The sequence below is a fragment of the Danio rerio genome, chromosome 17 (assembly GCF_052040795.2).
Source record: "Danio rerio strain M-AB ecotype USA chromosome 17, GRCz13ab, whole genome shotgun sequence".
NCBI classification, from domain to species: domain Eukaryota; kingdom Metazoa; phylum Chordata; class Actinopteri; order Cypriniformes; family Danionidae; genus Danio; species Danio rerio.
In genome coordinates this window covers 50,218,625-50,232,180 of record NC_141037.1, presented here as the reverse complement: position 1 = coordinate 50,232,180, position 13,556 = coordinate 50,218,625, and the positions used below count along the sequence as shown (strand labels likewise).

The 13,556-nt window shown below is 35.0% G+C and overlaps 1 protein-coding gene across 1 annotated transcript in view; it reads right to left on the bottom strand.

Annotated features, from left to right (window-relative positions):
- ezra (ezrin a) overlaps positions 1-13,556 on the bottom strand; it is a 36,492-nt gene that overhangs the window by 5,672 nt on the left and 17,264 nt on the right. Inside the window, 9 exon segments of the mRNA NM_001020490.1 lie at positions 165-443; positions 802-894; positions 2,389-2,549; positions 3,243-3,373; positions 4,262-4,425; positions 6,636-6,732; positions 9,430-9,576; positions 9,662-9,745; positions 10,572-10,846. Coding sequence (NP_001018326.1) covers positions 165-443; positions 802-894; positions 2,389-2,549; positions 3,243-3,373; positions 4,262-4,425; positions 6,636-6,732; positions 9,430-9,576; positions 9,662-9,745; positions 10,572-10,846 — 1,431 coding nt within the window.

Here is a 13,556-nt window from a genome sequence, read left to right as displayed (position 1 = left end):
GCATGACCCATAAAAAAAAAAAAAAACATTCAATAACACAAAATCAATGATCAAATCAGGATCCATTATTATTATTATTATTATTATTATTATTATTATTTTATAGTTTTGTTTTAGAATAACTACTGGCAGAGATTTGTGAGTAGACACATAGCATGTGTTACCATGAGCTGTTTCTGCACGCGCTCGTTCTTCTCAGCCTCTGTGATCCGCTCCTCCTCGTTACGGTGGTCCTCGATTCCCTCCACAGGCAGCTCGGCGCTGTAGGTGCTGTTGTTCTCTTCGTGATCCTCATGGTCGTTCTCCAGCGGTTCCTCCATCATGGCCCGGGCCGCCATGGGTGCAGCCATGGACGCAGCCATGGGCGCAGCGGCCACAGGAGACGCCATCACATTGTGCAGCTCCTCACGGGTCTTTTCCAGATCATCCTGCACCTCTTTAGCCTGAGTGAAATCAAGGGGTCGGCTATTAGAAGTCAATCATAGTTCCACTTTATGCTGTAGTGTTAAGACATACAGAGAAATTAAATTAAATCCGTTCATGTCACTTCAATATATAAAAAGTGTGTTGTACTTAATAGAAACAGGGTATGTGAACTCAAATTGTACTTATTTTTCCTATAAAATATATAGGAAAATATACATAACCTATATACCACCTATATAATTCTGTGTGTTTTTGGAGATGCTGTGTCAAGTTTTCAAATTGTACACATAGCTCTTTCCCGGGACAGCATGCCAAATAAGCTATGTATAAATCATGAGCTAAGTGTAAATTCTTGAAACAATGCTTAAAACTCACCCTGTTCTGCCATTCGTTGGCCTCCTCTTCTTTAATTCTCCTGGCTTCTTCCAGCAAGGCAAGCTTCGCTGTGTATTCAGCCAGATCTGCTGCCTATATGGAAAATCAAAATGTACATTTTACTTCAGTTCAGGCTAGATACACAAAAAGTGACAACGATTTTCACAGTTTAAGATTGCAGATGGCACTTATTAACCCTTGTGTGCTGTTGGGGATGTTTTCATCCCCTCTGAAGTTATTTTGAGTCTTAATTTGGCCACAGCAAATGGGATGATTGTTTTAGTTGATAAACCTTATCTTGACAAATATTTTGGGAAAATGCTTTGAAAAGTTTCAAAAACTCAACAATACACTTTGGGCCAATCTACTACCCTTTCATTTTTCATTTTTGCCCCATTGACCTCCATTATAACAACATTTTTTGATTGCAAGTCATGACACCATATAATCGTGCATTCTTGATTGTTGCTGCTTTTCCTTGTTAAAAGAGGTCAAATTTGTCATTTTTTTTTAAATTAATAGTCAATTTGAACAGTACACAAGGGTAAAACACTGCTTCATGAACTTTTGCCAATAATTTGTTTAGCTTTAGTGACCTTGTTTTAAAACTAGGTTGTTTTCTACTAGGGGGCGATCTCTGTAAACCTGTGTTTCAACAGTACGTTTTATCTGATTAATGAACAGGTTCTGATTTGGGATTTTCCAGTAAGTGGCAATATCTGCACTCTGTCATTAATTTTGGTGAAAGCAGCGATTACAGTTACATTTACCAGACAACAATATGCTCGAAATGAAAAAGGTTTCTTTTCCGATTTTTTTAACTTTCATAAACTCACAAAAATTATTCTAAATTATCCCTGTTCACTAGTGTAAAAAAACATTGCTACCGCACAAAGAATACTGTAGTGCAGCATTTTTGTTTTGATTGTCAAGACCTTGTGCATTCATATAGACTGATTTTGCAATATGTGCATGAAACCTTGACAAATGTATTGCTTTAAAAAATTTGCTCTTTCAAAGTCATATAAACTACTTTTCTCATTTTAAAATACACAAAGTATTCTCATAGTATTTTTTGAAATTGGTGTTAGATGAAATTGTATCCTGACATAGGCATGACCTAGTGTAATAAGTAAAGTAACTCTTTTAAGGGGGTTTACGAGGACATGCCTTGTGTCCTTGTAAATTAAAACTGCTTAAAAATGATACTTAATTTGAAAAAAATTCTTGTGTCTTCACTATTTTATTATAATTACCGTCATTATATTGGGCAGTGTATTTAGGGTTTGTTGAAGTGGGTTTATAAAACAAATATCTCTGTATAAACAATGACATCTGTACTTGGCAAAAAAAAATCATACTTAACAGGCTGTTTTGACAGTCAATATAAGTCACAGGATTCCTTTGAGGGTTGATTTTAGGGCTATGGGTAGGTTAAGGCCATATAGTATGTGCTTTTAACAGTATAAAATACATTATGCCTGTGAAGAAAAACATATACAAGTGTGTGTGTGTGTGTGTGTGTGTGTGTGTGTGTGTGTGTGTGTGTGTGTGCGTGTGTGTGTGTGTGTGTGTGTGTGCACTAACCAGCTGCTCCTGAGTTTTCATCTGATCCTCAGCCTGCCTGGCAAGCTCCTCTTTAGCCATCAGAGCTGCCTGTCTCTCAGCCTCCAGACGGGCCGCTTCCTCCTCCACCTTCCTCCTCTCCTCCTCCAAGACCCGCGCCCTCTCAAACTGCTCTCGCAGGTCTGAACAATACACACAATCAACCTTTAGAGGGCAGCAGACGCTCAGTTATACAACATTCAAGCAGGTATCTGTACAGTCAGGGTCAAACATTTGTCAAAATTCTGCATGATAATTTAAATATATATACCCATATATACACATACACACACACATATATATATATATATATAAAAAGAATATGCCTAAAATATATATATATTTTTTTAGAAATGGATTTAAGTAAAGTATTGCTTTATTCTGTAAAGTTATCATTACATGTCTTCTAAGTTTAAAATAAAACTATTGTCATTTAAGGTTTTTTTTCTGAAGATGACACTTGTATAAAAATAACAGATATCAAACCCTGTTCCTGTTTTTCCAATATTGCTTTCTTATATGTTTTGAATTTAAAACATTTGTATTGCATTGTTTAAAAATGTGAAATTGTGAACACTTTTTGAAAATCTGGTGGAAATGTAGTCAACAATAATGAGAAGAATAAAAAAAAATACTTAAGTTACTTGAATACAATACATATTGTAAAAGCATTTCATCTAAATTTGACCATAGCTGTATGTGTATATGTATGTTTTATAATAATAACAATATAAAAAATACATTATATTTCATTTAACAGTTGCTTTTTAACTGTATATCTGTGACTTTTATTCTTACATATGCTATATAAAAACAGATTCTCCACATTTTCATACCTCTCTCAACCTTTTTGGTCTGCTCTTCAAACTGGTAAAGCTTCATCATCATCTCCTGCTTCTCTTTCTCCACCATCTCCTTTTCTTTCTCTATTGCCTCCCTTTTCTTCTTCTCATTCTCTAATTGGGCTCTAGAAAGAAAACAGTCAGAACAAAATTGTCCAATAAATGCTGTTGGGTTTTTTGTAAGAGGATTAAGTGTACCGCAATAAACATTTCTGGAGAGAGCCAAATACATCCCAGCAGGTATATTTTTTTGCAGTTTTGTTTTCACAAATCCACCAGAGGCCTCCGTGTGCACTTTTTGAAATTTCAAATTTCTCTCACGAGTGCCTTTTGTGCCTGCTCTTCTCACATGAATCCACCAGAGGCTACTGTCGACTGACTGACTGACTGACTGACTGATCGACTGACCCACCTTCCTCCTTCCCTAATCCCAACCAGTAGTGCTTTAAAAAGCACAGATTGACCAGCGCCCACCAACTCCCCTCAACCGACAGTGTTTTGAAAAGCAATCCAGAAAAATAAAAGTCTTCACCTGATTTTTACCATGCTTTCTGATTTTACCATATTTTTTACCATATTTTTTACTTGTTTGTTTATTTTTTTGGCTTCTGTTATTGTTTTATCTGCTTTCTGGAACCATTCTTCACTAGACTTCAACCCTGCTGTCGTGGTGAACTCCTCTCTGCACCTTAAGTCTGCCAACTTACATTGAGAGCCACTGGACGAACTTGTAACAGCAGTAAAGCCGTCCATACGGAGGTAAGCGGTCAGCTGGCAAGCACGAAAAGGAACGGCATACCACCCCGTAGCGTTCGTGTTAAAGACGAAATGCAGCCATAAGTACTTCTGGCTACATAATTGGCGATCTCCAGAAATGTATATAGAGCTACGTTTTCAGAATGAGCCTGTGTTGCTTATATTTTATGTTAAACTTTAATTTTGTGGCCAATCAAGTTCTACCGTGAGAATTCTATCTGACCACGGCTCTATAACGCTGAACAGTGTGTCCTCACCTCTCCATCTGCCTTTGGTGTTTCTCCTCTCTGGCCTGGGCCTTCATCTGCTGCACTTCAATAGTGTCAGGTTTCCTGCGCTTCATGTAAAGTTCATGGTTTCCCATGCACAGCTGCAGGATACGCTTGTTAATGCGCAGGCGAGAGGCGTAGAACACAAAGTCCTGTAGGAAACAGACAGAGAACAGAACGTGATGCATCTCGTAATGCTGTTTGCATAAATAATGAGCTATATATATTTTAAACAGCTTTCTTTACTAAAACTAAAAATACAATTCTGCATGTGGGTCAAAGACGCAAAGTCTTATTTTTGTATCCCCATTCAATTAAAATAAAATGTTTAAATAAATACCCATATCCACACAATGAATATGTAATATCAAAGTTTCAAATATTTATTTATTTACTGTCAGAGTATTACGAGGAAAAACCTATATATATATATATATAGACCTTTTTAATGTGCTCATGTTATTGGCCCATAACTGTAACAAGAAGCAATTAAATCATAACCTAATGTCAAAACAACTATCATACAATAATTTTTCCGAAACCATTAAAATTAAAAAATGTAAAATAGGAAATAAGTTGGCGGCATTGTTTTTGTTTACATCCCTCAAAATGGTCTATATATGATGCATCTGAAAGACAATCACAGCATTTCTGGTGACAGGTAAAATGACTCTGAATGCCAGCTTTGACATTAAGAAAAGCATCATTGACGGTTCTGAAGATGTTTAAGATGGCTGCCTTTTTTTCATGATAAGAATGGCCTTCACTTGGAACTTTGCTTTTAGATACACACAATTGTGTTATTTTCTTTTTTTATTATTCAAATTTTTATTTTCTTTAACAATTATCAGTACCATCAGTTTACACATTTATACATCCTTTTAACATCCCCTTTCCTTTCCCCACCCCAACAGTGGCACAGTTACAGTAATTTGATGGTGCTATCATCAATCCAATAATCACAGATAAATAATATAAACTCAATAAATAAAAAAAACACACATACAAAAATAAATAATAATAGTTAAAACAATAATATTAATAATACATAAATAAATAATATAAGATAATTACGCCTTTACCGTGCGTCTCACCGCAATGACCTTATTTAACCTCCAAAAATGCCACTTATTTTCCGTATCTTCTCTGATGAACATCCAATTTATCAAGTAATCTATATTCATCCTATTTTTGGGGACTTGTGGAGCTGCGCATAGATGGATTTGCTCTTCAGTGTTTAGACTTTCAGCAGTTAAAAATTAAACCACACTGAACTGAACTAGGTGACGCAGTGGCATAGTTGGTAGTGCTGTCGCCACACAGCAAGAAGGTCGCAGGTTCGAGCCTCGGCTGGGTCAACTGGCATATCTGTATGGAGTTTGCATGTTCTCCCTGCGTTCGCGTGGGTTTCCTCCTGGTGCTTCGGTTTCCCCCAAAATCCAAAGACATGCGGTACAGGTGAATTGGGTTGGCTAAATTGTCCATGAGTGTGAATGAGTGTGTGGGGATGTTTCCCAGAGCTGGGTAGCGGCTGGAAGGGCATCCGCTACGTAAAACGTGCTAGATAAGTTGGCGGTTCATTCCACTGTGGTGACCCCAGATTAATAAAGCGACAAAGAAAATGAATAAATGAACTGAACTAAACTGAACTTCAACTCTGAAAACTGGACTGACACAGTTTTTAAATTTACTAGAACTTCTGCTTTGACACAATCTACATTGTAAAAGAGCTATAAAAATAAAGATAGTAAAAAGTAATCTATGTTATTTTTTCATTTGCTGCCACCTTCCCCGATTCTGTAAACCATTCTTGAAATTATGGTGGACCTGCTAAATCCCATCCTCTTATAATAATTTGTATTCCAATCATAATACTTATTTGAATCCACTCAGACATCTTCAACACAAATGTCTCTCCCAGTACATATATCAAAACACAGTTTTAAATCACTTTTTCTACATAATTATAGTAACTGCAAATAACATACTTCTTTTAACTTATACATATACTTATTAAACTATTTTAAAGATGTTAAGTGACCACCCTAAATTTTATCCGATTTTTGAAATAACTACAAACTTGAAAATTACAACAGATAATATAATAATAAATAATAATTTATAGATATATTTAAAAATACATGATCCATTTTTAAGTTACAACATTTATCAAGTCATTAAATTGCCATTTCCTGATCATCACAAACATTTATTTTAAAAACTAGCCTATATTAAAACAAATCACTTAAAAAAATTTCAATTCTATGTCACATGAAACAAGCATTTAAACCTATTTATTAATCTTAAATTTATTCTTTCTTTATCTTCATTACTCTTATTTTGTCATTTTGTCAAAACTTACCGGAGCCTTTTTGTCAATGGGTTTGATTATGAACTTCTTGTCATTGAACGAGATGTTTCTTATTTCACTCCAGGGAAATCCAATTTTCGGAGTCAACCTAAGTACAGAAAACAAAATAATTATATCCTGCAACTCAAACTTTTTTAAAAGTGTGTGTTCATGTTTTTGTGACATCTCAAGACAAAGCTAAACGTGCTGCAAATTAAGAAAACATGTGCAACTACAAAAAAAAGCCAACAAATTAAAAACAGATCTGTTTGACAGCACATGTGCTACAAATCCTCACAACGCATACACATTAAAAAAAAACATGCTGCATTTTCTCACAACACTTTCAAATAGCATGGAACGGAATGGAAATGTTTTAATGGGACCCTAAAACATGACGGGTATTTAGGTTATAGTTATTTAGACTCATAAATACTAAAGAAAACGGAATCAGGATGTTAAAATAAACAACGAAAAACCCACTTTTCAAAAATCCTACAACTGCACTGAGCAATAGTCACAACACAGCAATGTTCGTCAGGTTTTTGGGTCCCCTTGAAACACTTCCGTTGTGTCCTTTTCTGTTTACAAGTGTTGTGAGAAAATGCAGCCCGTTTTATTCATTTGATTGCATTTTGGGAAAATGCAGCCTGTTTTATTCATTTGATTGCATTTTGGGAAAATGCAGCACGTTTTTTTTTTTAAATGTGTTTGCATTAGGGATGCCCATTTCGGTTAATTTTGCAAACCGACAACCGCCACTCATTAATCGGATATTAACGGTTAACTGGTCAGATTACTATTAAATTATTATAAGAAAAATTTAAACAAATTGACGTGTTTATTTTGTGTTTGTGTAAATATTGCATTTTAAAATACTGATTTATTTTAACTTGCAAGCATAATAATAACAGAACATAACAGAGCATCTTCACACAGCTGCAGTGTTTTCAAAAGCATAGAAAACCAGAATAAACTAAATAAAATGAATAAAATAAATAGGCCTGCCGGAAATTATTTTCACTTAAATAATTCATTTAGAGAACAAAACAAAAACACCAACTGATCCCTTTTAAGAGCGGGCATAGGCTGTTTCCAATTTTTCCAATAATATGTTTTTGTTTTCCGTCAAATAAAAATAGCAGACTTCCTCAAATCGCTTCCTCCACGGAAAATATGCATTTATTTAATGGCCCTTTGTTATTATTATATTACAAAACATTTTTTTACATTTTTAAAAGAAATCATTATTTTAAAGATTATGTCTTGCTATATGGTTTACTCTCTCTCTCGCGGTTCAAGTGCGCACACTGCGTGATGAAAAGACAATGACAACGCGCGCATATTTTGACTTTTTGTAACAGTTTTGATGTTCAAATATGATATTGCAATAATTTGCATACATGCTTTATAAGTTGTAAAATGAAAGCTTAAGCCTATTTGTTGTGTTTATGATGCAGATACAGGAGGCCATCAGCATCAGCGCTGGTTTGGCATCAACTCGTCTGTATAAAACAGCAATATTCTTCTTCCATTTTGCTACTTTAGCAAATATGTCTGTAGGCATATGTGGTCATATGTTATCGTCCCGAGAGTTATCAAACATGTCTGATCAGAGCAAACGTGATTTTCCATTCCAAAAACGCGAGACGCAACTCACTCCTTTTGACAAGGAAAAAAAGGCGCGGTCCTCTTTTTTTGCACGATGAAACGACTGAATCAGCTGCGTAGTGATTGTGCAAGAGTGTTGCCGTCTATGTTGTTACAATTGCAATGTTTAATAATATTGTGATATTCAAGATTTGTAAAGTCATACAGCTCTGGATAACTTGAAACAGCGAGCATTAAGCTAAGCTTTTCACTCATCATAGCACACATGCTGCTGATGACGTGACAATAAAAGTGATTTGATTTAAATTGATTTGATTAGTCTCTCCTACGTCTTTAAAAGTTCTCTGTAGTTGTCTTGACAACACAAACTGCTGCTCTGGGATGAGCCGCGTGCAAAACACTTGTGGCTGTTAGGAAACCATTCAAAAGATGCCCCTCTTAACACAAAAACACTTAACACTTGTGCAGCCAAACTAAAAATATATAAATAATATTTGAATCGTTAACTGATACCATTAATCGGTTACAAGTGCACCCTTTCGGTAATCGGTTAATCGATTATTTTGAGCCTCCCTAGTTTGCATTGTGAGGATTTGCTGCACGTGTGCTGTCAGACAGAGGAAGATCTTTTGCTGTCGTTTTTTTTTTTTTTTGTAATTGCAAGCGATTTCTTAAATTGCAGCACGTTAACCTCTCTTAGCCACCGTACAAATATATATATATATATATATATATATATATATATATATATATATATATATATATATATATATATATATAATAACATGGGTATTACACAGGAATGGGGACACTGCTGATGAATAAATTATAAATTAAAGTGTTTTTTAGGTAAAACTACACAGTTTCCTGTAAGGGTTGGATTTATAGGCAGCGCAATAGAAAATACAGTTTGCACAGTATAAAAACCCAGGTAACCTAATGCCCCTACAATTCACAAAAACAAACTGTGTGTGTGTGTGCATGTGTGTTTGTCAACAATCAGAAATATTGTGCTCCATTACTCCTAAAGTGCAATGACCTCTTAATAATGAGCATCATGCCTTCATATTGACTTGTTTGGCTTGTTGGTTTGGACAGGTCATTAACCGCCCAGTCATGACAGCTGCCACACTGACCCTAATAACCCTATTTCCTGACATTACGTCTAAATCAGAAGGATCAAAAAAGTGCTCACCTATCATCTTTTTCATAGATATTCAGCCCCAAAGCGTCCACTCCTAACCACAGGTCTGTTCCCTTCTTGTTCTTAATGTCGAAATAGTTGACGCCGTACATCTCTAGGTCCTGCGAGATCTTCAGATACTCCAGCATGCTGTCTTCCCTGGTGAAGCAGCATTTAAGGAGGTGATAATCATGAACGGTGACTTGAACTTGATGGGAAAATGAGAGTTTGTAGTTACACTCACTTGAGGATCCCTCTGTGTTCTTCGTGCCAAATCTGAATCCTCTCCTCCCACTGCTCTTTCGAGAGTTTGTGCTGGTCAAGTACTCTATCGTTTACACAGAATCACATATAAAATAAGTAATAAATATAACAATACAAAAGTGCTGCACCCGTATAAAATAAAAAAATGAAAATAAAATGAAAATATCAAGGCAAAGACTTGAATTATAATTAAATTAATTATAATTATAATTAAATTATAATTATACTACAAATAAAATGGCCAGACAGAAATGCATTTAGATGACATTTAAGATCAAAGGGAGGAATTAATATCAACCTCCGCATAAACAAATGAGTTTATTACTGTCATTTCACTCCAGCAAAATAACAGTAAGAGCTAAGTGATGTGACACAAAGCATAAATGTTCATTAAACACTTCAGCAGTTTACATGTGTTTGTTGCCTCATTACAAACACATTACAATCTTGAAGCATTTTTTGATAAAGTTCTGATTGAACCAAAATAGGGGGGTTTCATGGCCCTTTAAAAAGCACTGATTAACCAGCAACCACTCACTTCCCTAAACCTAACCGGTAACAGTAGAAAAGCTGTCCACACTGAGATAAGCAGTCAGCTGGTACCGCCCCGTAGCGTTCATTTTAAAAACAAAATGCATACATACTTTGCGGTCTGTATATAGGGGTTAATATTCAGAACAAGCCTTTGTTGCAACCTTCATGTGAAGTTTGGCACCAACCTTAATCAAATACTTGTTTATATCATCAGCAACAATTGTTATGATGAAGCGGGGTTGGAAACTAACTTTTTAGGAAATTAAACTCCAGGGACAAAAAATAAGCACTAGAAAGCACAAGAGAGTCAATAGAAAACAAACACGGGATTAATGCTTTTAAATAGTTTCACTCACCTCTGTGGCAGGAGCCGCTCAGATGACAGGTATCCTGTTTTGTGGGTTTCAGGTGTAAAGTCTCCAAACTTGGACTGGACAGCATACGAGGCCAGCAGCACCGCTGTCTCTGGCGGACAGTAGATCTCATCGCTCAAGATGCTTTCCTTCACTTGCAGGAAGAAAAGCTTTTTTGTGATGTCCTGAATCAGTTCCTCTGACACGTCCTCAGGGTAGTGCTTGGCCCGAAACTTAAACTGCAGAGGGTTCTCCTGTTTCACCTCTTGAGAGGACACCTATAAAAGCAGAAAAAGGAATAACTGAACGTCGAATGTATAATATATAGATTATATTACTAAAACAATTACTTTTTAAAAAATGATGTTTGCAAACCATTTTAAAAAGCTGAATGTTATTAATTTTGTGTATATCTTACAACACTTTTGGATTCTGATGAAAATCTCTGCATTTGTAAAACATTTGTGAAAGCAAAACTTTATAGCAGGGGGTAAACACTGATTTAAAGTCTAGATGTAAATAATGGGGTGACAAATTCTAATGTGAGTGGAAATTGTAATTAATAAAGACAGATTAACATGTTTTTTTAGTACTGAATCTAAACTGTGTAAAAAGTGCTTTATTGAATTTACATTTGTCACATTGAGTACTCTGAAGATTCACTCTCTGACATGTGATCGCGTCTTCTTTTGATAAGCATGTGTGCTTGCAATGCATGTTTGAAAGAATTTAGATTGTTGCCTATTCTGAAAAAAATATTCATGAGGTTTGCTACATTTTTAAGGTAACTGGTTACAAACAATTTATATGGGCTGAATTTAAACAACCAAATTAAATTTAGTAATGTTCAACTTAATTTGGCTGTTTAAATTCAGCCCATATAAATTTTTGTAACCAGTTACCTTAAAAATGTAGTAAATCTCATGAATATTTTTTTTCGGAGTAGGCAATAATCTAAATTCTTTCAAATATGCATTGCAAGCATACATGCTTATCAAAAAAAGACGTGATCACATGTCAGAGAGTGAATCTTCAGAGTACTCAATGTGACAGTAATAAAATAGTAAAGGAACACCTACACTACGTCCACACCCATTGATAAGATGGTTTCAGTGGGCTTTAGCTGTTCTCTGTGTTGTTTTTAGGGTGTTGTTGGTGGTTGCTACAATGTTTTGAGTGGTTGCTAGTGATCTCGTACTGTAAGGCTGGGCATGAACGATTCCATTTGCGATTTCCATGTGATTACTAACAACACTGACAAGGAAAATTACGGTTCGGCAGTAACTAGATTGCTAACACTATGCATGTATGCGGATTGAATCTAATATTGATACCAACATTGATATTAATATCGGAATGATATAGCCTAACGAGATTGCTACTTCAGTGTAAAATGATACTAATGTCAAAGGATCATCAAAGGATATAAGTGTATGTAAAAATGTGGTTTAAACAGCCTGAAATGTAACTATTTTACGTTTTCTCTGTTTAGCAGCTAATGTACGATGTATGTAAATGTAAGATTTTAAAAAGGAGGTGTGACACCCAACCCTGCCCCTAAACCCAAATATTCATACAAATTAGCCACTAAATTAAAAACTTATATATGTTCTCCAGTATGCATTTTGTGCATTGGTTGCTTTATATTGCTTTAAATGTATTAATATTTATTTAAAGACAAAGATGTTTTAGGAAAGAAATGATGTTTTGTTATTATATTATTCCTATTCCTATTATAAAAACCTCAAATGGAAGGACTTTTTCCTTCAAGTTTTTTTTTTTTTCTTAGATGCTTCTATTCAAAGTAAATTACAAATAAAGGCTACAACAAACTATTTATCATAAAGAGGCAAATAATCATAACAGCTGGTACTACAACATTTCCAAAAGATAAAAAGTCAAAATAGGGAGTGAAGTTTTAAAATCTTACAGAGTCAGCGATTATTTTGAGCAATTATCTTTCCAAAAATTGTTCATTAACATGAATATCTTAAAAGTTGTTTCATTTTGTAAAAGATTTGATGTGATACTTTTGCTACATTTGCCAAAATTCAATCGAAAAAAAAGAGAAGTATCGGTATTGGAATCGGTATTGGTATTACCAATATTGTCCCGATACCAAATTTTGCAGTATCAATCTACAGCGCAACACATCTCCTTCTTCTTTCTCATTCATTGGTTGTTGGCAAACCAGTATATGTGTACTCACGCCACCTAATGGGAAGGAGTGTGAAGTTTAGGAGGGCAGAAAGAACTTAAAAAAACACAACAAGTTTTGTTTTTCTCTGAATCTTGCAAATATATAAACAGAATATCGTACTCAAATTGTTTCTGTGCATTTAGGACAGTATCATTTAATATTGCACCAACACACTCCCATGAACCCAGAAGTGTGGTTCTGTTTTTGTAGATAGAGCGAAGTTCTGAATCAATGTGGTGATTCCCTCATAAGGTTCGACCAAATTTTTGACATGTCAGAATAATCATCCAATTGCTGATTAGGAGAGGTTAGCACCCTCTCTGTTCCCCTTTTACACAGCATGACAAACGACACACTGCAAAGATGAAATTTGGTCTGGTTCAAAGAAAAGATCCACAGGTCTCAAAATATGACCAAATTTGCACGGTGTATGCCCAGCCTAATGAGACTATAAAGGGATTTTCTAATCTGTTTTATTTTTTGGGAGGCTAAAAATCTAAATTAAACAAGCTATATTAATTTCCTCCTCATCACGTCACAGTTTGAGATGTCATTCATGTCAAATGGGAAATAGGTTTTGCTCTAAATTAAACTAAATACAAATGTTGCCCTGCCTTTAGATTAAAGCTTGTAATGTTGTAAATAATGTTAATTTACAGTAGTCTGATCTATTTACTTCTGATCAGAGTTTTATCAGGTTTTTATTTACAAATAGTTTGAATGTTTCACTTTAATGTATCATCAAGAGCCAAGCTGTATTTTTTGTTGTTGTTTTTGTATTGAAATGT